At 49.0% G+C, this 24,838-nt stretch overlaps 2 protein-coding genes across 5 annotated transcripts in view; both read left to right on the forward strand.

The window, feature by feature from the left end:
• Rad50 (RAD50 double strand break repair protein) overlaps nucleotides 1-1,945 on the forward strand; it is a 196,260-nt gene extending 194,315 nt beyond the window's left edge. For all 4 annotated transcript variants that reach the window (XM_076936848.1, XM_076936847.1, XM_076936849.1 and 1 more), the window contains one exon: nucleotides 659-1,945. In XM_076936848.1, coding sequence (XP_076792963.1) covers nucleotides 659-845 — 187 coding nt within the window. In that variant the 3' untranslated portion in view covers nucleotides 846-1,945. The remainder of the gene's footprint in view (nucleotides 1-658) is intronic.
• Nucleotides 1,946-15,062: 13,117 nt separating this feature from the next.
• Il13 (interleukin 13) lies at nucleotides 15,063-18,226 on the forward strand. Its single transcript, XM_034507930.2, has 4 exons — nucleotides 15,063-15,303; nucleotides 16,560-16,613; nucleotides 17,169-17,273; nucleotides 17,592-18,226. The coding sequence occupies exons 1-4, from the start codon at nucleotides 15,163-15,165 to the stop codon at nucleotides 17,688-17,690; spliced, it is 399 nt and encodes a 132-aa protein (XP_034363821.1). The 5' UTR covers nucleotides 15,063-15,162; the 3' UTR covers nucleotides 17,691-18,226.
• Nucleotides 18,227-24,838: the final 6,612 nt, after the last annotated feature.

Below are 24,838 nucleotides of genomic sequence, written 5' to 3' on the forward strand. Positions count from 1 at the left end.
CCAGCAAGGAGGAGGGGGTTGTGGGATTGAAACATGAAGTGCATCCAAATCCCGGGCAAGTGATAAACAAGTTTCTTGTTGCATCTCACTCATAGCTGATACCTCAGCATGCTGCCGATGAGCAAAAATGTCCCCATACACCCACTCAGGCCCTTGTGTGTCACAGCACTGATGCATCTAGTGACTGAGGAGGCAGAATTCTAGGTAGACCCAGCTCCTCAGAAGGTAGTGTTATTTCCCTCCCTGCTTGTTGTCTGCCTGAGTTACTTTTAGACTTTCAGAGAAGTCTGGGAGCGTCTGGGCAGAGGAGCAAGCTGGGTTCTTGTCGATGTTTTAGGTTTTCCTAGAAGACTTTCCCCTGCATCAATAGCAACTTAGGATCTTGGGAAACTAGTCCAAATCCTTAACCTAGTTCTTAGCCAGCTGGGTGGGGAATGAAGCTGTGCATCCCACTGAGTGGGGAGGGATAGGACTCTTAGCTGTCTAGGTTGAAGGGCTCGGCCCTCCCCCATTTCCTGCAGGGCAGCCAAAGGCCCTGTCACACATGGCCCAGGAAAAGCCTGGTTGCCACACAGCTGTTCTTGTATTTCAGGACTTCCAGTGGCGTTTCCAAATCTATGCTCATTAGTAAAAAAGCATTCTCAATGTATTGTTTCAGGATCATAAAAAGTCGCTCGCAGCAGCGCAACTTCCAGCTTCTGGTGATCACTCATGATGAAGATTTTGTGGAGCTTTTAGGGCGATCTGAGTATGTGGAGAAATTCTACAGGGTGAAGAAGAACATCGACCAGTGCTCAGAGATTATCAAGTGCAGCATTAACTCCCTGGGCACTTATGTGCACTAACTTGTTCTGGGAGGGACGTGGATTGTGTGCAGGGAACCATGTGTCAGGTTTGAGAGTTCCTAAGGTCGTGAAGTGAAGACTGAACACAGTTCTCACAGGCCTAGCGACCTCCCAGCTCTGCTCAGCCCTTCATTTCCTGTCAACTGAAGGTCATCCAGATAAACAATGCTCTTGAAAGCAGTGCTGACAGGAGGGATGGGCATTTAAAAATGTTACTATTGGCCGGGCAGTGGTGGCGCACACCTTTAATCCCAGCACTTGGGAGGCAGAGGCAGGTGGATTTCTGAGTTTGAGGCCAGCCTAGTGTACAGAGTGAGTTCCAGGACAGCCAGGGCTACACAGAGAAACCCTGTCTCAAAAAACAAAAACAAACAAAAAATGTTACTATTTTCTCTGAAGCTTGGAGTGATATTTAGAAGTGGCCCTGCTATAACATGAATCCATGCACACAACCTGTCTGTCTGAGCCTAGGTCTTTCCTGAAACCACAGTCATTGAACAGAGGCTGGCAGAGTGACAGAAGCCCTCGGTGATCACTTAGTGGAATACCCAGTTTCCGCCCCATGCAGCCCTGCCAGATAGTTATCCTGCCTGCTTGTTAGAGAGGAATTTCCCAATCCTGACATGATCACCCATTGTGCAGAAGCCAGTCACTCTCTTCAGTGTCTGTCATGTGTATCTACTTGGCCTGGCCATAAACCCCAGTTACACTGAATAGCAGGTTCCCCTGTGGGTGGAAAGGAGACTCACCACAGCTGGAGCCTGCTCTCATGCAGAGACCTGCAAGGCAAACCACATTCTCTCTCCAGAGGCCAAGCCTGTTAAAGTCCAGTACACATTTGCATGGCATTGCCAGCCGAAGCCTCCTGTGCAGACGGCACTAGCAGTTCTATCAGAGTTGGTCAGGCCTGTTCTGTGCATCTGCAGATCTAGTGGGTATCAGCTCTAGAACAAAGGTCTGTTTTTCCTACCCCTTTCCTTCGGGAATATAAAAACATTAAATCAAATGGCATACTGAAAATAGGTCATAAGAAAAATTGCTTTAAGATAATTCTTTGGTATATATACAACGTTCTGACTTATTAAAAACAAAAGCAAATATTTGTGTACTTGTTTTACATTCAGACTTAACCTTCATGGAATATTTGATACATTTTTCAGAGTTGATTAGTAGTTTGATTTTATAATCTGTTTGAAAGTTGCTTCACATAGCCCAGGCAGATATCCCAGTAGAGGCAGGTGGATCTTTGTAATTCAAGGCCAGCCTTGTATACATAGCAAGACCTTGTCTCAAAAAACCAAAACGTTTTTCACAACTATGCAAATGGTAAGGGAGGTTTATGGCAATTTTTAAAGTTTTTGGAAATTCTGTCACTGCCAAACCAAAATCTATTTACTCTGTGAGAAAGGTCCTCAGCCCAAGCTGGCTGCGAGCTTCTGATCCTCTGTGCCCCACCCCCCAAAGTGCTTGGATTACGGGCATGTACTGCTATACCTGGTTTATGTAATGCTGAGAAGTAAACCCAAGGTGTCATACACAAGTCTTCCAACACAGCCAAAGCCAATTAATTTGATATTTGCTATCTTAGTTATTTTTTTCTATTGGTATGATAGAACACCATGATCAAGGCAACTTAAGAAGAAAGCAAAACTCCAGGGGGTTAGAGTCATGATTTTGGAACAGGCAGCAGGAACAGCTGAGAGCTTACATCTCAAGCAGGATGGCAGAGAGAAACCCTGGGAACGGTGGGCGAGTTCAGCAGCTGAAGGATGGTGGCAGGGACATCTTTCTTTTCTTTCTTTTTTTTTATTGAACATTTTTATTTTCTATAATTCAACCACACGCTTCTAAAAGTGCAAGTGTGTAGAGCAGGGACACTAATGTATTACGTAGAGTCGTCTTGAATTTGAGACAGAGTAGTTTATGCAGCATCGGTGTGTGCTATAGCTGTGGCTAGTACGCAGTGTACATGCCGTGTCCACAGCCGGGCCTGAAGTGAAGTTGAACGGTTGCATTGTGGGGACACTGCTGGAAAACCTTGGCTCAGTAAGACACTGGATTTTGAAGTTTTGGTGACCCTCGTGCTCTGGAGTTGAGGCCCACATTTAACAAGCTGATGGATAGACTGTCTTTCCTACAGTTCTCAGGATCTGTTCAGCCCCCATGGTACCCAGATTGCCATTACAACTGAGCTTCCTTGCATGGTAAAGGATTCTCTGCAGCAGTGATGAAAGCTAAGTATCTTAACTTAGAGACATTGTCCCAGGAAGGGCCTGGGTGTCATTTTAAGCATCTTAATAAGATGATGGAGGGAAAGTGGGATGTGGAGAGAATAGTGCAGTGTGCTTGGAAATGATAAAGGGTTCCAAGCTGAGTGACACAGATAGGCAGCTACTAGAAGCTGAAAATGACAAACATTTGTCCCTCAAAGCCCACAGAAGGAATGGTCTTGATGACACCTAGACTTAGACTTCAGGCCTGGTTGAGAAAACAGGGTCTCAATTCTCACCCAAGTGGCCCAAGAGGGCCACACAGCAGGGCCACAACTCTCTCGGACCTCTCTGTTCCCCCAACTCTAACACTGAAGGAAAGAACGGAGGGGCCATTCTCACAGGGCAAAAAAAAAAAAAAAAAAAAAAATCAAATCACTTACTGAATTCCAGAAGAGCATATTGATCCCAGTTAGACTAATCAATGGCCAGACTGTCTATCCTAAGAACACAAGAGGGTCCAGAAAATAGCCTGCCCATTAACCACCACAGCAAAGCTGAAGACAGGTGCACCAGGCAAATAACTAACACAAATATTTTTTTTGTCATGAAGTCAGAACTTAAACACAACAGCATGTAATAGAACACATAAGACAGGTAGCATCTCCCAGTAAGCTACAGAGGCCCGGCTATAGTGATGGGGAAAAGGCAATAGCAGGTGCGATGCACACCCTTAAATCCCAGTGCTCAGGAGACAGCGGCAGGCAGGTCTCTGAGCTTGAGGTCAGCCTGGTCTACATAGTTCCAGGACACCCAGGGCTATAGGAAAGGAAGGAAAGAAAAAAGGCAGAACAAGCAAAGTATGAAATGAGCAGCACCCCAGTCTCAGATCTACTGGGCACACAGGACACAGCTTCCCTTAGAGCTGCTCTGAGAGCTTTCACTCAAGCCCAGCCAGCAAGCCTTGAAGTGGGAGGTGCCTTTCTAGTCACTACTTTTAGGTATTCTTCACCCATGCTGTCCTTCCCCACACCTGGGAGACTACCTGGGCCTAAATCCCAATGCCACTGCTTGTTGGCTGAGTGGCCCTGGGGTAAATAATCACCCTCTGGCCTCTGTCACCCACCTGTGAAAAGGAAGTCGTTCTTGTGTTGTAGGGTTGTTCCAAAGGATCAGGGATTTCATATTTATAAACCCAAACAGCAGTCAGTGCCAGCCGAGCGTCGGCACACGGAAGCCCTCACCCTTCAGTTTGCTCCCTCTACAGTGTTCCTTCGCCTCAGCTTTGGCTTGCTCACACCCTCAGTCCCAAAACCAACTTGGGGAGGAAAGGGTTATTTGACTTAACCTTCCTAGTCACTGCTGGGACAGAAGCTCATGGCAGGAACTAAGGCAGAGGCCCTGGAAGAATGAACACTACTTACTGGTTTCGCCCATGACTTTTCTCAGTTTACTTTTGTACACAACTCAGGCCTCTCTGCCAAGGATGGCACCACCCACAGTGACTGGATTCTTGAGCATCAATCACCAATCAGGAAAATGCCTCAAAGACTTGCCCACAGGCTAGTCTGTTGGAGGCAGTTCCTCAGATGAGGGTCCCTCTCCCTAGACAACTCTGGGTTGTATTGGAAGCATACACACACACACACACGCACGCACACGCGCACACAAACCAGCCAGCACAATAAAACGTGTCAATTAACACTATTAAGCTATGAACTTTTCCTTTTTATTCCTAAGACCTCTCAATAATATCACAATATAACTCAGTCTAACTTTTTAAAAGTTCCACAGTCCTGGCATCTCCAGTATGCTGGAGTCTCCACCTGCAGCTGAGGCTACATCTTCACAAATGACCAGCAGGCCTCTCGGCAGGTACTCTAACTTTTCAACACAGGGCCACTCTGTTATCCCTTCATGCCTTCAAAACCAATATCATGTGAGAGTCTCTTACCCATTACCAAATGTGTTTGCCAGCTTGAGATATAGCCTCCAGAAGATGTTGCAACAGATTCTTAATTCACAGTATTACACAAACAGCCCCATAGTCTTTGCTTCCCTATGAGACTTTACAAGCCAGGCCTCTACCATATACACCTCTTGACATTTCCATATTCTGAGCATTTAACCCACTAGGCTCTGCACACTCAATGGCTTTTCTGTCCCAGAGTTCCAAATGCCACCACAGTCCTCCAGATAACATGGTCAGTTCTGTCACAGCAATACTGTGCCATCAGTACCAGCCTCTGTTTTAGCTTGCTTTGCCAATCAGATGGAAGCAATCCCTCCACTGAGGCTCCCTCCAGGTTCCAGGTGACTCCAGTTTGTATAAAGTTGACAACAACAACAACAAAAAAACCCAAATGAACAAACAAAAAAGAGCACACTCTAATGGTCACTGAAGATTTTAGCTTCCAGTTAAATCACTCTAAACTAGCTTTCTAATCACGAGTGATTTCAGTATCAGGTAGTGATGTCATCCAGCTTCACAGCCCTGTTCTACCCCAGGAGGCGGCTAGCACTGGAGCTCACCACCTCAGTGTTAAACTTCATCCCCAGAGAGCACTGAAACTCCAGCAGTCCTGGATGCTACTGCAGTTTTATCCCTTTGAGTCAAACACCTTCCCACCCTTTGTATTCCTCATGCCTTTTTACTAACCCTCACAGCATGTATCCCACCCCTCACAGCATGTATCCCATGGTCCGTTGCCATAGCTCCTAGCTGTGCTGCCTGTCCTCCATGCTCGCAGTCTCCTGGCCACCCAGCCCTGGAGAAGCTCAACGGTCTCCATGAGGTCTCCTTTGCTGTTTCCTAGACCTGCTGGTGCAGGCTGCAGCCTGTCTGCACTTTTTCTCTGCATTCATTTATTCCCTGCTTTTGAGCCTCATAGCTTTAGAATTTTTTAGCCTCTTAGTTTGTGTCCCTGAAGCAGAGCCTGAACTGGCTTCAGATGGAGGCAGTCAGCCAGGGTGAGAGCCAACTGGTAAACCAGCTACCGCAGTGGTCAGTAGGAGCTTGATCCCACAAGCAGCCTCTGAGACATGGTAAGATGCACATCAATGCCTGAAGGCATGACTCTCCGTGCACTGTTAGTGGGGGAACTGGCAGTGGACCCTCAGTGCTGCAGCCACAGAGAAAACAAGGGGCTGGAGAGATGGCTCAGTGGGCAGATCCTCACATGTGAGCAGGCCCAGAACTGCTGCACCAGGGGCCTATGCTCGTCAGTGTTTGTCTGCAGTCCAGATCTAACTGATTCACCCAGCAGCCTGTGGACAGCTGGGCATCCAAACACACTCGGCTATCTAACGAACATCTGAAACTTACAACGACTCAGACCACTTCTCCAGAAACTCCAAATAATGACAACCCATTCTTCCAATTTCTTCAATAAGTCCAGCGTCTTATGTTTTAACTCATAGTTGACAACCATCCCCTCAGTTTGAAACTCAACTCTCAGAAGGTTTCCAGAGGCCCATCAAGATGGCTCGGCAGGTGAAAGTACTTGCTGCCAAGCCCTGATAGTCTGAGTTCCATCCCCAGGCCCCATGTGGTAGAAAGAATCAAATCCTACAAGCTGTCCTTTGACCTCTGTGTATGCATATGTGTACACATACATAAAATGTACTTTTTCATTGCTACTTTATTTTTTTGGGGGGGGGGGGTCGAGACAGGGATTCTCTGTGTAGTCCTGGCTGTCCTGGAACTCACTCTGTAGCCCAGGCTGGCCTCGAACTCAGAAATCTGCCTGCCTCTGCCTCCCAAGTGCTGGGATTAAAGCATGTGCCACCACTGCCCATAAAATGTACTTTTAAATTATTTTTCAAAGTCATGTAGAATGTGGCCATTCCTTACCATCAAAACCGCAGTGCTCTGGTCCAGGCATTGCCATCTCTAACCTGATGGTCTGAGTAACCACCTAGCTTCCCACAGTCACTGAGCCCTGCTCAGGTTTGTTCTGCCTCAGCAGTAGCCAATGATCTTGTAAATGCCCTGAAATGACAGCAGTCACAGCCTTGTAAGCACACTGTGAGCTGGAAATAGAGAACAGAGAGGCAACAATGACCCCTGCCCTACTGGCAGCACAGCAAAGGCTTGCAAGCACATGTAGACTTGCAGCATCGGAACATATGTTATAGTATAGTGTGACTGGCCCAGGGAAAGTGGAGAATCCAAGATTAGAAGTAGTTTCTAGGGCCAGTGAGATGGCCCAGTGGGCAAAGGTGCTTGTCGGCAAGCCTGACAACCTGAGTTCGATCCCTGAGACCCACGTACAGGTGGAGAACCCACTTTACAAAGTCACCCCCTGAGCTCTCTCGTGGGCACATGTGCAGGCACACACGGTTAAGTGTGTAAAAACACAAATCTTAAAAGGACAAAGGACAGCTCTACTCCACACACAAGGAGCTTTTACACCCTCACAAAGTAAAAACAAAAACAAAACAAGACAAAATAAAACCCTCTAAACCAATGCTCAGCGATGCATGCCAAAGCCAAACCAGATATGCAACGATGTTAAGCTGGTAGTTAAAGGGGCAGAGGTGGGGCTCTGTTGGTAGAGGGCTGGCCTGGTGCACAGAGCCCTGGATTCCATCCTGGATGCCATATATCTAAGCCAGGCATGGCAGTCTGTACCTGTAATTCAGGCACTCAAGAGGAGGTAGGAAGATTAGAAATTCAAAGTCAGCCTTGGCTACACAGTACATTCCAGGGCAACCTGGGATACAGGAGACGCTGTCTCTAAATAGACAGGTAGGTAGTTAGGTAGATAGATGATAGATAGATAGATAGATAGATAGATAGATAGAGTTAAACACTTTCCACAAAAGGCCCAGGGCCAGTGTCATCATTAGTGATATCTGTCTGACATATAGAGTAACACCAATTTTTTTCAAACTCTTCTTTAAAAACAGAAAGGGAGAAAGGAACACAGTGAAGGTCATTCTGCAAGGTCACTCTTCCACAGATAGCAGCCAGAAAACTAGAAAGCAACCCCTCTTTTTGTTAATACATTAGGCCAACAAACAGAGTAGCGAGTGTTTTCAGGACACTTGCATACATACTTGACATTAGACGTCCCCTATGCTCCTTGACCCTCTGGAGGGTCAGCTTCCTTCCTCAGTCACTCTGCCTCTGCTTCCTTATCTCATGGATTCCATTACCCTTCCTTCTCCTGCAGTGCACTATCTGATGGAAACGTACTAGCAAGCCAAATATCTAAAAACAGATACATGCCAGAAGCCCAGGCAGCCAGAGGCAATGCAGGTACACAGCACACAGTGCATGAAAGGACCTGGCTAACAGAGCAGAAAGGAAATGTGCAGCACAGGGAGAAACATCAGCGGGTCAGCTACATGACATGAGGTGACAGCCCTAATAAGTCGGGAACCCTTACAATGCAGCAATGTTTAAAATGAGGCATTACTTTTTGCACATGACTGCCTTCATGTGTGTCTGTACACCTTGTGCATGCAGTACCCATGGAGGCCAGGAGAGGGCACCGGATCTACTTGAACTGAAGTTACAGACCATGGTAATCCTCCATATGGATGCTGGGTACTGAACCTGGGTCCTCTGCAAGAACAGCTAGCATTTTTTCACTTCTAAGTTCTTAATTTAGCCATCTCTCCAGCATCTGCAGTGTGGCAACTCTTAAAAAAACTGATTTAAAAATGAGCAAAAAAATTGAATAAGTATTTTGTTAAAAAGGGGGCAGGGACAATAAAAGCCAGGATTGGTGGCTCCTTCCTGTAATACAAACACTTGGGAGGTAGAAACAGTAGGATTGGTAATTCAGGGATAACTTCGGCTACATACTTGGACTTCAAGGGCAACCCGGGTTACATGAAACCCTATCTAAATAAGTAAATAGGCTAATAACTCCACAAGTGATTTCAACATCCTTAAATAATAGGAAAGTGCAAATCAAAGCCATGGCACGGGGCTGGAGAGATGGCTCAGTGGTTAATACACTGGATGCTCTTCCACAGGACCCAGGTTTGGTTCCCAGCATTCACATGCTCGCTCACAACTGTCTCTCACTCCAGTTTCATGGGATCTGATGCCCTCTTCTGACTTCTTTAGGCACCAGGTATGTATGGTACACACACATACATGCATATAAATGTGTGTGTGTGTATGTATGCAAAGGCACAACACAGCACTTTCACAACTGTTAGGATGACTGCTAACTCTTACACACACACACAAACACACACACAATGGGTGAGGTATACAGAATGTAAATCCTTATGTACTGTTAGTAGAATGCAAAACAATGTTGCTTCCTCAAAACAATGAAGAGATTTAGAACAATTCTTTTTAAACACGTTATTTTTTAATTATGTGTTTGTGCACCTGAGTCCAGTCCCCTCAGAGACCAGAGGTGTCAGATCCTCTGGAGCTGGAGTTATAGGCAATAATTCTTAAGAATTATGTTTTAGGGGCCAGAGAGGTGGCTTGATGGTGAAGAACCTGTATTGCTCTTCTAGAAGAATCGAGCTTAGTTCCCAGCACACACGGTACTTCACCATTTCTTGTAATTCCGGCTCCAGAGGACTTATTTTTGGACTCTTCCAGCCTTGGGCACTTGCAGGTATGCACCACACAGAGACACATTTTACAAATATATTTACAAATAAACCTTTTTACTAGCATTTCTGGAATACTCAAAGCAACTGAAAGCACTCTCAAAGATCTAGGGTAGGCACAACAGCCGAGAAGCAGGAGTAGACCACACTCTCACGGACTGTCATACTATGCAATACTAGCCTTGCAAAGAAAGGAATTTCTGGTGCCCACAGCAGTGTGGATGAGCTTTGAGGACACTAGACCAAGTCAGGAAACCAGTTGCAAAAGGTAAACTCCTGCATGAGTTCATGCGCAGGGGTACCTGGAAGTCAAGCTCATAGAAACCAAAGTACCAGGGCTCCCAGGGCCTGGAAAGCCAGGGGTGTGTGGGGGGCGGGCTGGTTCTCAGGATGGAGAGTTCTGGCTTCAGTCGCACAGCATGAGCTCAACACAAAAATGGGAGAAGGTAGTAGTGACACATGCTTTTAAACCCAGCACTTGGCAGGCAGAGGCAGGAAGTTCTCTTGAGTTCAAGGCCAGCCTGGTCTACAGAGGGAGTTCCAGGATGGCCAAGGCGACACAGAGAAACCCTGTCTCAAAAAAAAAAAAAACAAAAATAAGTAAATAAAAAATGGGAGAAGGTAAGGTTTATGTGTGTGTTGTCAAGAGACGTGGGGCTGTGCTGGTAATGATACGCAGAGTGCCTCATGTTGATCTCAAAACTTCAAGAAAACAAGCCAGGCTGCTTGAAGAAGTTGATTGGCGGGCAGAGGAAGGAAAGTCTAGAAAACATAGTGTGAGACAGTAGGCCGTGCCACCAGACAGACCTGGTATGTTCAGAGACCCCGGTAAATCTCATAATTGAGAATGGCTAGCTCCCAGGTGGGTCCCTGCCCTGGAGCACGTGACCACGACAGCTCGCTAAGAAGACCATGACAACCAGTCAGTCATGGATGCTAACGTGGTATCTAGATAGGTATTTAACCAATGAGCTTCCCTTCCTGGGTTTCCCTTCCTGCAAAAGGTATTTAGTCCCTGATCCACCCTGGGAAAAATATATGCATCTTCCCCATCCTTTGTCCTTCATCCTACATGAATTAAACAGTTTGGATAAGCAAGGACTGTCTCCTTCATCAAGGACTGCAGCAGCAGGGATGGGGAGAGGGGACAGGGGAGGATTTGTCACACAGAGCCACACTTAAGTCTCCCGTAGAAACCCTTTCATACTCCTAGCACCCCAACCCCACCCCGGGCTCACTGCAGGCCAGTGGCCCATTCTCAACTCCTCACGCCAGCCGAGTCTGGGTGCACAGGAGTTTGAGAACCACAGCCTCAGTCCTAGGAGAAACACAGGCTGGGACCCCTATCTTAGACTGCATTATGCCTCCCCTGAGCAGCATGTCAGTGACCCAGAACAGTATTGTCAAGGAGAAAATGCAGCCTAAGGCCCTGTGTGTTTCATTGTTGGCGGTGTTCTGACACCCCAACAGTGGGGTGGAAATGCAGACCCACAGCATAGGCAGGACAAGATGGCCTCAGACTCATGGTCATCCTCCTTAAATCTCTTGAGTGGTGAGATTACAGGTGTGCCTACATTACCTGGCTCCCGGCATGAAATTAAAATAATTTTAAATAAAAGTGTTCAACTTATCAAAAAAAAAAAAAAAAAATCATAGGACCTCCATGGGAGTGGTGGCCCATGCCTTCAGTTCTAGTGCACAAGAAGTGGAGGGTGAGTTCAAGGCCAATATGGTCTAAACATTTGAGTTCCAGGCCAGCCAGAGTTACACAGTGAGGCTTTGTCTCAAACAAACAAACAAACAAACAAACTTAAACAAACAAAACCCCACAGGACCTAACCTTTAATTTCTAACAGTGAAAACCTGGAGTGTGTCTCTGTTGATAAATCAAAGTACTTACTGTACAAACACAAGGGCCTGAGGTCAGATCCACAGCGCCCACAGAAACACCAGCACATGCCTGTGTCCCATGTAAACACCACAGCATCCCCGTGTGGCTGCAGTCAAGCTCTGGGGAGGCAGAAGCAGGATGACCTCAGGCTAGCTGGCAGCCATTCTAGAGGATCAGCCTGAGCTTCAATGAGAGAGCCTACCTTGAAAAATAAGATGGAGAATCCTTGATGAAGACTCCTATCATCAACCTCTGGCCTCTACACACGGTGTGCATGTACACTCCCTACTCAGAGCTGTCTTATACACAAACACACACACGACCACATGTGCCTCAGAGACACAACTACACACAGCTACAACTACATGTGCCACAGAGACACAACTACACAGATACACACACACCTACATATGCCTCAGAGACACAACTACACACACACACACACACACACACACACACACACACACTGTGGAACAATTGGAACTGATAATGCATTCTTACCAACAATCCAAGGGAAGCTTGTAACAGAAGGAACAAAAGGACTGGGGCATGGCTCAGGAGCAGAGTGCTTACCTGGTATACGAGAGGCCTTTGGGTCAGTACCAGTACACATACCAGTAAACAAACAATCAATATTGGGGGAAACAAAGACTAAATATGGAGAAAAATAAACAAGTCACAAATTCTTAGATTGTCAAGAGAAAATACAAATACTCACCAAAGAAATGGGAACATGGTTCTCTCTCTGTCTCTGTCTGTCTCTCTCTCTCATGCACACACACACACACACACACACACACACAGAGAGACAGAGAGAGAGAGAGAGAGAGAGAGAGAGAGAGAGAGAGAGAGAGAGAGAGAGAGAGAGAGAGAGAATAATATACCCTTGGGATAAAAAAAGCAAGCTGAGGAAATATACCAACTGCACCCCCACCTCCCACCCCCGACCAGCTGCCTTTGGAAACCTGCAAACTGCGCAGCTGCAGGCCATGGGCTCATGAGTGCCCTGAACCCAGGCCACGCCCTCCAGTAGTTTGTGTATATTGGTTTCTCATGGTGTAATAGATAATTGGAGAAGGCTGGATCCGAAACACAATCCTGGCACTTATCCCAGCACTCCAGAGGCCGAGGCAGGACGATGGCCCCAACTGCAAGGCCATCTTGCTCTAAAACACACCCAACCTTTTGACATTGTCATCTACAAAGTTCACACTCAAGAAAAGAAATGAAGTTACACACACACACACACACACACAGAGAGAGAGAGAGAGAGAGAGAGAGAGAGGTTGTCTTTTTTTAAATCTTCACATTTCGGTAAGTTTAAGATTGTGTGCTTGGCTGCTTTTGTAGCTCCAAGTTGGACATACTTGCCGAAACTGCAGGCCAGCAAGCTTAGCAAATCTAGACTTTGTCTCAAAACAAAAACAAAACAAACAAACAAAAGGGGGGTGTGTGAAGCCGGGTAGTGGTGGCACATGCCTTTAATCCCAGCACTTGGAACGCAGAAGCAGATGGATCTATGCTTTCAAGACCAGCCTGGTATACAGAGCGAGTTCTAGGATTCTCGAGGCTGCACAGGGAAACTCTACCTCGGTGGAAAAAAAAAAAAAAAAAGTTCTCAATTCTCCCACTGCAGCGGGGCGGTGGCCCCTCTCCCGGTGGTGGCGGCGGCGGCGGCAAGGGGCAGGGGCAGGGGCAGGGGCAGGGGCAGGGGCAGGGGCAGGGGCAGGGGCAGGGGCAGGGGCAGGGGCAGGGGCAGGGGCAGGGGCAGGGGCAGGGGCAGGGGCAGGTGCGCGATGTTCAGGGGAGCGCAAAGGCGCTTGGGACACTGATACAGCGGTCCAGTCGGGACCGTCTCGATTTTGCTCGAGGGGTGGTGGCCGCTTCCCAGAGGGGCAGCTCTGGCTGCGCCTTCCCGGAGACCACGGAGGAGGCGCGCGGGCGTCCTCTTATCGACCCCATCTCCCATTACATAAGGCCGCGCCCCTATCTCTGCGGGCCATCGCCTCGGCAGTGCGCCTTCTCCCACGCGCGGGGGGCGCCTACCTGCTGCTCCCCGCACGCCTTTTGCTTGTCAAGGGCAGGGGCCGTTGACTCACCCATGCACAGCCCAAGGTGTTTCCCCAAGCCTTTCCCCACCCCAGGAGACCTCCAAGGAATCTGCTACCTTGCCCTGTCCTCCAGATTGAGAAAGGAAGGCCCCACAGGGGTCACTTGGCTAGGCAAGGCACTTCAAATCCTGTGAGGACACACGGGACACAGGTTTCCAGTTCCCAGGCCTGTAGACGGTCGGGGAAACCTCCACTGTGGACAGAAAACCTCCATGCTATGCCCAGTGGGCAAGGCTAGGTCCTGCAGCAGTGAGGGCGTTAGAGTCCCTTGAGGAAAACTCTGAGAAGATAGAAGTCTGGCTGAGGAGAAGAAATGGGTGGGAGAGAGTCTGAAAAAGGAGAGGGGCCATGGAGGGGCCGCTGGTGGCCTAAGAGAGGAAGTGGGTGAGGGTGCATCTTGACATCACTACCCAGTAGGCAAATGCTGTGGCCTCTGCAGGGGGTGGGTCGTTCAGTATGAGGAAAGATTAGGGAAAAGGCTATGTGCGGTGTCTCTGCAGCAGAGGAGCTGCCCCTCCTACGATTCTTCAACATTCTGGGAAATCTGAGGCCCTTGCAGGACCAGCACAGCTTCTGCAGACACCTGGGGGTGGGGGTGGGGGTAGGGGTGGGGGTGGGGGTAGGGGTGGGGGCTGGAGAGGTTGGAGGGGTGGCAGGGCGGAGTGTGGTGGCCACAATCTTGGTCTGAGCAACCTGCTGCCTATCCAGCCCAGATATAGTGTCCCCACAGAAGGGCCGAGAGAAGACACCAGTGGGCCCGTGTCCAAGCTGCCTGCTGGCAGAATTAGCATTGAAACAGTTTTACTCATTAAAGGTCAGGGGAATACCTGAGCTGGCTGCATTTCAGTGAACCTTTGGGCAGTACAAACGTCTCTATCCCTCTCACTCGTGAAGCTGACAAGCAGTAGGTCGGAAGTGACTTCTTAGTCTCTTTGCCCTGTTTGAATTTTGTATCCAAACCATGCATTGCTTTGGTGATTTATGAAATATGTTCATTGAAATTAAGAAGAAGGGGAAAAAAAAGGAAAGCAAGCAAGCAAGCAAGCAAGCAAGCAAGCAGCAAGCAAGCTTCCTCAATTCTCAGAGCTAGTAGACTGATACTCACCTGCCCAGTGGCTGACAGGGTCTTAGTGACCCAAAGGGGACAGTACTGGGCCCAGGAGCTTGGGGTGGTCAGCAGGTGGAATTACTGGGGCGGAAGTTAGCTTTGCTGATGCCCGCCGTGGAAATAAGCCACCTGGAACTTGGAAACTCTGCCCCAGACCCTACTCAACAAATCCACTAAATCAGGCTCTTTCCTTTAGAGGGCACTGGATTTTCCAAAAAAGAAAAAAAAAAAAATTCAAGATGAGTAAAGATGTGGTTTTCAGATAATGCCCAACAAAGCAGAGACCAAGGGTGAGGCGTCATCACTTTGGGTTATAAAAGCTGCTTCAACAGGCTAAGGCCACAAGCCAGCAGCCTAGGCCAGCCCACAGTTCTACAGCTCCCTGGTTCTCTCACTGGCTCTGGGCTCCATGGCGCTCTGGGTGACTGCAGTTCTGGCTCTCGCTTGCCTTGGTGGTCTTGCTGCCCCAGGGCCAGTGCCAAGATCCACATTTCCCCCTATGGCCCTTAGAGAACTTATCGAGGAGCTGAGCAACATCACACAAGACCAGGTGAGTAGCACGCACAAGCCCTTCCTGGAAGAGGTCATGAGTGGACTGGGTCTGGGCCTGTGTGGATGACAGAAAAAGCCCCCAGTCCCCAGGGCTCAAAAATGAGGAAGAAGAGCAGCTAGCTTGGGGGTGCAATAGTGTATGGACAGTGAAGAGTCCCCCCAAAAGAAAAGACCTTTACAAAGGACAGGTTTAATCTGAGAAAACCTGTGGAGGAAAGGCCTCTGGATGGGGAAGCCAGACAGTTCTCAGATTGCTCATAGCCTAGGGATAGTTATGGGGACAGGGAAGGCCTGGGATGTTGGTCAAAGCTTGCTAGGGGTAGTCAAAGAATGTCGAGCAAGAGGGTTAGGTGACCCTTATCTGATCTGATAATGACTGGTTAGTCATTATCAGGGGTCTGCAGGAGTGGTGAGGATTTTCTCAAAATGGCATGGCCATGGCCAACAAATGGGTCTTCCAGGGGTTGGCAGAGTCACTCGGGGCCTGGCCCCACTTCTACCAGCTCAGGACTCTTCCACAGAGCAAAACAGGGAAGAGCCAGCAGCTTCCTAGAACTGTTTGGCATCTGCCAACTGGATTCCCCATGCCATGCCCAACTGGATTTCCTAACCCATGTCCCTGTCATGATTTCATTCAGTGAGACAGAAGGACACAGTAACCCCACTGGCAAATCAGCTCACAGCATCCGACCATTGACTATTGCCAAGCCTGCCGCTGGATGCTCTACTGACACCCCCAGAGGCAGGCACAGTGGTTTCCTTTTGTAAGGTCCAGGGAGGTTAATGTCAGACTCAAGTCTTTTAAGAATCACCTGAGGCCTCGTGTGTGTGTGTGTGTGTGTGTGTGTGTGTGTGTGTCCCTAGCATAGTGTCCCATTCAGAGTAGAGAAAAGTGGTATTAGGCTCCCACTGCCTCACATCTGACTTGACTAGGTCAACAGCAGCCTCTCCCACCTCTCCTTTACCAAACCCCACTCTGGCCTTCTCTGTAGACCCCCATCCTCCTGCCCAGACTGTGGCAAGCTTCAGAGAAGGCATTTCCCCTGCCAACAGCCACTCAGTTTCCCTCTTTTGGCTCCAGGATTCTAATTCCTGCCCCAGCCCCTTGTGCAGACTGGACCCTGGAGCATAGCATGTTGAGGGGTTGTCAAGCTGGACTCTACGTTATCCTAGGGGTGCTTGTGGGCCTGGCCTGGCTGGGGTAGGCCTGTGACTCCTGCTATCATTCTGCTCATGGTCTCTTTGCTTCTTCAGACGCCTTTGTGCAACAGCAGCATGGTTTGGAGCGTGGACCTGGCAGCTGGCGGGGTAAGGAGCCTGGGCTGGCTGAGGGGATGTGTGGGTGGCTATCAGCTACTGGCTTCTTTTCTCTAAGCCCAATAGCTAGGGCCTTCCAAACAACCTTCAGAGACAGAAGACATGCCTGGAATGTCGGAACTTTAGAGGTTGAGGCAGGATTACCATGAGTTTGAGGCCAGCCTGGACTAAAGGCCTAGGCTACAGAAAGATATCCTGCCTCACAGAAATCAATTGAAAAAGCAAACTCTAGAACAGCAGTTCTCAACCTTCCTAATGCTGCGACCCTTGACTACAGTTCCTCATGCTGTGCTGACCCCTCAACCATAAGATTGTCTTGTTGCTAATTCGTAACTGTAATTTTCCTGCTCTTCTGGATCATGATGTAAATATTACATGCAAGATATCGGATATGTGGTCATCAAAGGGGCCGAGACCCAGAGGTTGAGAACCACTGCTCTGGAAGCTACTCCTGCACTCCCATCATTTATTTAGGCTCCTCCTGGCACCTGTAACAGGCTTCCTGTGACCCAAGCCAGGCCTGACATCTGCTCTCTTCTCCCACAGTTCTGTGCAGCCCTGGATTCCCTGACCAACATCTCCAGTTGCAATGCCATCCACAGGACCCAGAGGATATTGAATGGCCTCTGTACCCGCAAGGCCCCCGCTACGGTAAGGCCTGTCCCATCCCTGAACCCACTCCTGCTAGCCGGGATGAACATCCCATGTGTGTGTCTACCCAGGAGCGGGTCCACTGTGGCAGTAGGGACCCAGACTTAGGGAGTTACAGTGCTTGGGCTCAGGGGCTCCCAACTTTTACCTGAGCCCCAGCTTCCAGATTATAAAGTAGAGGCAAAACCAGAACCCACCTGGCAGGGACTTTTGGGAGGATCGTAAGGGCTAGTCCCCGGAAAGCCCCTGTTGAAAGAAAGCCAGCTGTCCTTGACCTTGGCGTCCTCCTAATAGATGTGTCTCTCTGTTGTTTCACAGGTTTCCAGCCTCCCAGATACCAAAATTGAAGTCGTCCAGTTTATAACAAAACTGCTCAGCTACTCGAGGCAACTTTTTCGCCACGGCCCCTCCCACTGAGGAGAGGCCGGCCCTGGACATCTCAGCCGTTGACCTCTCAGTTGTGAATTCATCTTTCTCACATCAGACATTGCTTGGGGGAAGCAGGAAGGAGGGTTGGGAAGGGATGAAGTTGCCTCAGCTTTGACCTCAGCCTGCACTGTCTGGCTAGTGCTAGGGGTCTCAGCTTGGCAACCCCACCCCCACCCCCGTCATCCCATCCCTACAGCAAACTGGAGCAAGACAGTGAGTCCAGCCTGTGGCCTGGTCCACACAGGGCAACTGAGGCAGACTGCAGCTTGAGCACATTTCTTCTTGATCTTATTTATTATGGTTGTATGTTATTTAAATGAGTCTGTCAGTAACGAGGTGGGGAAATGGTTTGCTGCCTATGCCCCTGGGAGCTCCGGCATTGAAGCAGTGGGCTCTGGGGTCCCTGGCAATATTACTGTATACACAATTTTGCTACCTCACTGGAGCCTCCAGGTCTCACCACAGGCAGGAGACAGGAGGGAAAGCCAGAGCAACACTCCTGTCTGCCACGGCAGCAACTAGCCCTCAGCCATGAAGTAACTTATTGTTTTGTTCTTATATTTAAAGTATTAAATAGCTTAGCAAAGAGTTAATAATATATGGAAGGCTGGCCTGTTACACTCAGGGTGGTGTGTAGGGAATGGGGGAGGGAGGGTAGTAGGTGTGTCATTGAACAAGTTTTTCATTCACTGTCAAACTAGAAACTGGAAATAAAGATGGTGACAGATAGGCCTGCCTACTTTTGCTGTCTTTTTTTTGGGTCGTTGGGGATGCTGCCCTGTGGGCTCCAAATTGAGGAGCCCAACGAATGGCAGGCTGCTCAACGGAGATAGGAGGAGCAAAGGGTAGGACCTGGGCTGAGGGAAAGTAAAGTCTCTGGTCTGTGGCAGACCGAGGAGATACGCCCCCTGTCTACTGTTGGTGAGCCAAGGGAGCTTAGGCCAGGAAATTGGGGTTCAAGGGGATGTCTGGGGCAGGCGGGGAACCTCTTGGGTATCTCCTGATGACTGGCCAGCTTTGTCTGCACCACCCACACAGTCTCAGGTCTCTCTTGCCACCCTGGGTGGCACAGCGAAGGCAGGAGGCTTGTCCAAGGCACATGCTGGGAAGAAATAGAGGCCATGCTCTGCCTCTTTCAAAAGTTCCCTGCCTAAATGCACGGCTCTTCTCCAGACTACTGCTGTTTGGATAGCCCCTGGTGATGAGACTTTCACGACTTACTTTATTAGAAACAAGCTTACTTAATTGCTCCCAATGGAACAATTTCAGGAGTCCACTCATTGCTTTGTAAGCCAGGATGAATGGGTTGACATGTGGGGACTAGGGTAGACAGACAAGGCCATGGAAGATGGCACCTCAGAGCAAGTGGCCTGCCTCTCCCTTGCTGTCCCCCAAGCTGGAGTGGTGAGAACACCTGCACCAGTAAGCACTAACTAATGAGATGCTTGTTGGCATCTTTGTGAAGGCTGCCCAAAGCAGAAAGCTACCGAGAAGGGCAGGAAGTTTCTGCAGCAGGTGTGGGGTGGGGGCAGGGACCACTCAAACTCTGCATGACAGCAGGAACCTTCTTGGAGCAGGCCAGAATCTGAGATTCCAATACTCACAGGCATATATCAGCTGAGCCAGAAGACATAGCAGGGACTTACCCAGTGCGTGGGGAGTAGTCTTCCCTTCTCACCTCACTGCCAGCAAAGAGGAAAGACAGAAGAGGTCAAGCAATAACACCAGGAGTTGGCTATTCTGCAAGAAGGAGGGGATGTGTACAGCAGCGCAGGAGTGGCCTCCAGTCCTGCCAAAGAGGTCACATTTTTCGAAGGACCATCTGTGCTGGCACAGCACTAGCTACTCAGAATAAGGACTGCAAGACATAGTGCCAGACAGAACTTACAAATTCAGGGAAGAGAATGTTCTCCTTCATCCTTCCTGCTGGGAGCACTGCTGGGAGCACTGCTGGGAGCACTGCTGGGAGCACTGCTGGGAGCACTGCTGGGAGCACTGCTGGAGAGTCAGGGGTGAGCAGTGGTCTTCTTGCCTCCTCTACTCAGTCTAAAATCAAAGACTAGATGGACTCTGTTTGTTTGTTTGTTTGTTTGTTGAGACAGGGTTTCTCTCTGTGGCCTTTCTATTCTGAAACCTGATTCGTAGACCAGGGTGGCCTCAAACTCACATTCACCTGCCTCTACCTCCCCAGTGCTGGTATTATACTGACCAGCTTGGTTTGTTGTTTTAAAAAATGGTGATATGTGTAAGTGTGTGTGCCCATGTATGTACATGTATGTGCATGTGTAAGTGTGCATGTGTATGCATGTATGTGAGCATATGTGTGTGCATAAGTGTATGCATATGTGTATGTATGAGTGTGTGTATGTGTGTGTATGTGTGTGACTCTATGTGCATGTGTGAACATGTGTGCATGTGTGTACATGTGTGTATGAGTGTGTGTGCATGTGTGTGTACATGTGTGTATGAGTGTGTGTGCATGTGTGTATGAGTGTGTATGCATGTGTGTGTACATGTGTATGAGTGTGTGTGCATGTGTATGTATGTGTGTATGGGTGTATGTGTGTCTTGTATAAGAAGCTAGAGGACAGCCTTGGGTGTTGTTCTTCAGGAACAACCTACTTTGTCTCTATATGTCTCTCATTCACTGGTCTAGAACTTTCCTTATTAGGCCATGCTGGCTGGTCAACAACCCCACAAAGATCCTTTAGCCTCTGCCTCCCCAGTGCTGAAGTTATGAGGGTGCACCCTACTGCCTCTTCTTCATGCCTGCAAGGCAAGCATTTTACCCACTGAACCATCTCCCCAGGCCCCAAGAACAATTCTTAAAAACAGACAATCATTGTCTGAACATTCCCTCATCATGATAACTTCATTTTTACCTTGGTCCCCTCTAACTGACCAAGGTCAGCCTGTCTGTCTGAAATCAGGGTGATGGTTCAGGGGATAAAAACACTTGCTGTACAAGTCTGATGACCTAAGTTCAATGCTTGGAACTTGCACAAAAGGTCAGACACAGGGGATGTCCATTCAAGAGATGGAGAGAGGAAGATTGCCCTAAAACTTGTGGGACAGCTGACCCTCATAAAACAGGGAGAGACAGGGCTGGAGAGGTGGCTCAGAGCCATCTGGTTAAGAGCACTGGCTAATCTTCCAGAGACCCTAGGTTTAATGCCTAGCCCTTACTCATATGGTGGCTCACAACTGACTATAACTCTAGTCCCAGAGGATCTGATGCCCTCTTCTGGCCTACACGAGTACTGCACACACATGGTGCACAGAGTTATACATGCAGGCAAACTCTTATCACGTAAGTTAAGAAATAAAATCTCAACTGGGCATGGTGGTGCACACCTTTAGTCCCAGCACTCAGAAGGCAGAGGCAGGTGGATCTCTGTGAGTTTGAGGTCAGCCTGGTCTACAAAGTGAGTTCCACAATATCCAAGGCTGTTATGTATCCATAGAAAACCCTGTCTTGAGCCCCATCCCCCCGAAAATTTTTCAAAAAAAAAAAAGTAAATGTCAAAAGTTATTCTTTGACCTCCATCCACATGTACGGAGTAGCACAGGTGCACATACAGTTAAATATTTATTTGTGTAGACACAGACACACACAGACACACACACACACACACACACACACACACATTTTTTTAAATGAAGGAGGGCTCTCTTCCAATCCAGTTCCAAAAGGAGCCTTCACTCTACAAGATGCATATGGAGCCATTCCAGGTCTCACCACTAGGGGTCCACAGCTAGTCATATCCTCATCCAGGCCATCACTCCAATCCTTCACACTTCTACACTGTGCCTCAGGCAGACAGGGACCTGTGGTCCTCAATAGAGAGCACTGGGTCCTTCAGGGACAAAGGATGCCTTACACTGTCACAAGACAAAGCTGCTAAAGCTGACAGCAAGGAGGCGGCCCAGTAGGACCAAGAGCAGGAGAAATTTAACTTTAAAGCATCACCTTGACTTTTAGGTCCTAGAGGGACCATAGGCCATCTGGGGAGCTACTGGGCACTTTCTCCCATATGCAAAGGGAACTCTCAGCAAGGCCAGAGACAGGAGAGCTGAGGAGAGCTGAGAGTCCCTGGTGAGTAGAAGACAGAGCTGGTCAGGGCGTGGGGTGAGCTGCCCCTCAGCACCCCAGGCTCAGGAGGTTTCACTGAAGGTGAGAGGGATGGGGGCGGGGGGGCTCAGGTGAGAAATGAGACTCAGTTTCCGTTGAACTCCACAGCAAACAAACACTTCTGCTACTCGGGCAAGGTGTTGAAAACACAGTCACTTCAGGGGTTTCTCTGAGGCCAGTTCCTGAGGTGCTTGGTATGAAGAGGAGCTGTGCAAAGCTGTCTGAGGACAGCTAGGAAGACGGGGCTGATTAAGTCATCCACTGTCACATTTACGCTACAGTGCTTTGCTCGGTGCAGGCAGCTGGTCAGTGGGTACCAAGCTCTGCTCTGCTTCTCTCTTCTGAGATAGTGGCAGGGGCAGCTGGCCATGCACCAGGCTGAGGGTCCTGGCCGTGGGAAACCCTGGTTGCGTGGTCCAGCACTTTAGGCTGGTCAGGTGTCCACAATCCCCTCCCCCACACTGTCCCCCCCCCCCACTGTAAAACCTAAAAGTCACAAGGCCCCATTATCTTCATTCATTTCTCGGCTCCACCCAAAAGCGACAGAGCGCATGGCTTGCAACGAACGAACTTTCCCAGATCAACTGATTTCTCGGCAGCCAGGGAGGGCCCCATGACGAAGCCACTCGAAATCCCAGAAGCAATTTTCTACTTACGACCTCACTTTCTGTTGCTCTCTCTTCCTCCCCCTCCATAGTGCCATCTCGAGTGGAAAGTGATCCCCTCACAGAGGGCCTAAGAAACTCCCCCAGCCCTGCCCTGTCTGGGCTGCTGTGTGGTCAGAGGTGACGCAGGCACCAAAATTAAATATAGCAGACCTCGTCATCTCCGCTCTGAGCATCACAGTGGACCAATGTGTGGGGGCTGCGCCGCTCTTCCTGCAGTCCTCGTGCAGCAGCAGCCCTCGTGGGGGCAGCAGCTCTGGTGTCTCCCGCAGACCGGATCTGTAGATCTGTGATCCCTAGCCCTACACAGACCCACTCTTAAGGAGTTCCAGGGATATCAGGGAGGGAAAAGCAACTTCTCATCTATTTACTCCTCTGTGTTCTCATCCCTGCTACATACTTTTAAAATAACGAATGTACATCCATTCCCCAGTCTGGCCAGGGGCAAAACCAGATTTAATATAGAAAAGCAGCATGTTCTTGAGGTCCATGGAAGGGACAGATCAGGACTTGGGCTGGAGACAGGACAGCATCCTAGGACCCTCAGCTCTTCCAGGAAAGGATCTGGTCTGGGAAGCCATAGCTGTAGCCCATCCAGAAGAGCCATCTCCTCTCCTGGGCCTCCAGGCCTTCAGATCCTCTGTGGGAAGTGAAGACACAGGTGGGAAATGTACCAGGGGACTGCTCACCAGCTCTGAGTCTAAGGCTGCAGTGACATATGGTCCGACACTTGTCTACACACCCTCTTCTGTAGTGCATGGACTTTGGTGGAGTCCTCTCTATGTCTGTGATCATGGTTCCTTATCTGGACCTTTCGAAGACATAGGCAGACATGCAGCCAAAGGCTCATGGCAAGAACTCAGGGTTAAATCAACTCTGGCTTTAAGTTCCATGGTGTCCCTGATTGCAGAACTTGTTGCTTGGGCTAAGTTTCAGATGCCATTCTGAGGCAGAGCTCTGTCCATCTGTCCATCCATCCTCCCATCCATCCATCCATCCATCCATCCATCCATCCATCCTCCCATCCATCCATTCATCCATCCATCCATTCATCCTCCCATCCATCCATCCATCCATCCATCCATCCATCCATCCTCCCATCCATCCATTCATCCTCCCATCCATCCATCCATCCATCCATCCATCCATCCATCCATCCGCAAGGATTCACTGCAGTCTTACCAGGTACCACTGATCTGGATCATGAGCACAGCAAAGTCACATCCAGTGACACGACATAGCAGAGCAGAAGTGCCAGGCCCTCGGAAGCCACAGAGGAGAGAAGCTGGCCAGTGGTTGGGGCAGAGCACAGGAAGCCAAGAGCACCTCACTCATGAGAGGGATGAGAACAGAGGTCTGGCTGGCTGGCTAGAGTCTGTGTGAGAGAAGCTCTTTGCATTAGGAAGAGCAAAGCATCAGATGCGAGTACTGGAACAGCCCAAGTCTTGACCAGACAGACGCACATGAGGCCTAACTCCAGCACTTGGGAGGTGGAAGTAGGAGGACCAGCAGTTTGAGGGCTGCGAAAAAGACCCAAGACCTCAAGGCCAGGCCATATCTGAATCGAATTTATGCAGAGCCATCTGGCAGCAAAGGGCAGGGCCAGGGAAACTGCTCACCAGGCTCCTGTAGAGACCCAGGTGGGAAAGAGTAGCAGTAGAGGTGTGAGAGACAGTCTAATTCTGGAGAGGTGTGTGTGCAATATATGTGCAAATTATATATTTATACTTTATCCTATAAAGTAAACATGCATATGATATCTACTGCACATTAATACACACATGCAGTTTGTATGATTTCTATGTTTGTGTGTGGGGTGAATGTCTGTGTGCAATGTAGAGGCAGATGAGAAGGTCAAGTGTCCCCCTCTTCTGAAGACAGTGTCTCTCACGGAGCCTGGATCTAGGCTGGCGGCCAGCAAGCCAGTCATTCTCCTGTCTCCATTCTCCACAGTGAAGGGGTTACAGTGCATGTGAAGCCATGTTGGCTTTTTTTTTTTTTTTTTTTTTTTTTTTTGTGGGTGCTGGGGTTTTAAACTCAGGTCCTCGTGCTTGCTCAGCAAGCTCTCCTGCCCTAATGACATTTTCCCAGCCCTATATTCACATGCATTACCCACACACACTTTTCTGCAGAGCTTCACACATTAGCCATGTCAACGTTTTTTTGGCTTTGTTTTGTTTGTTTCTAGTTTTGTTTTTTGAGACAACGTAGCCCTGGCTGTTCTGGAGCTTGCTGTGTAGACCAGGCTGGACTTGAACTCACAGAGATCTTCCTGCCTCTGCTGTCCAAGTACTGGTATTAAAGGCATAAGTCACCATGCCTTGCCCCCCAAATCAGTT

The sequence above is a fragment of the Arvicanthis niloticus genome, chromosome 6 (assembly GCF_011762505.2).
Source record: "Arvicanthis niloticus isolate mArvNil1 chromosome 6, mArvNil1.pat.X, whole genome shotgun sequence".
In the NCBI taxonomy this organism is placed as follows: domain Eukaryota; kingdom Metazoa; phylum Chordata; class Mammalia; order Rodentia; family Muridae; genus Arvicanthis; species Arvicanthis niloticus.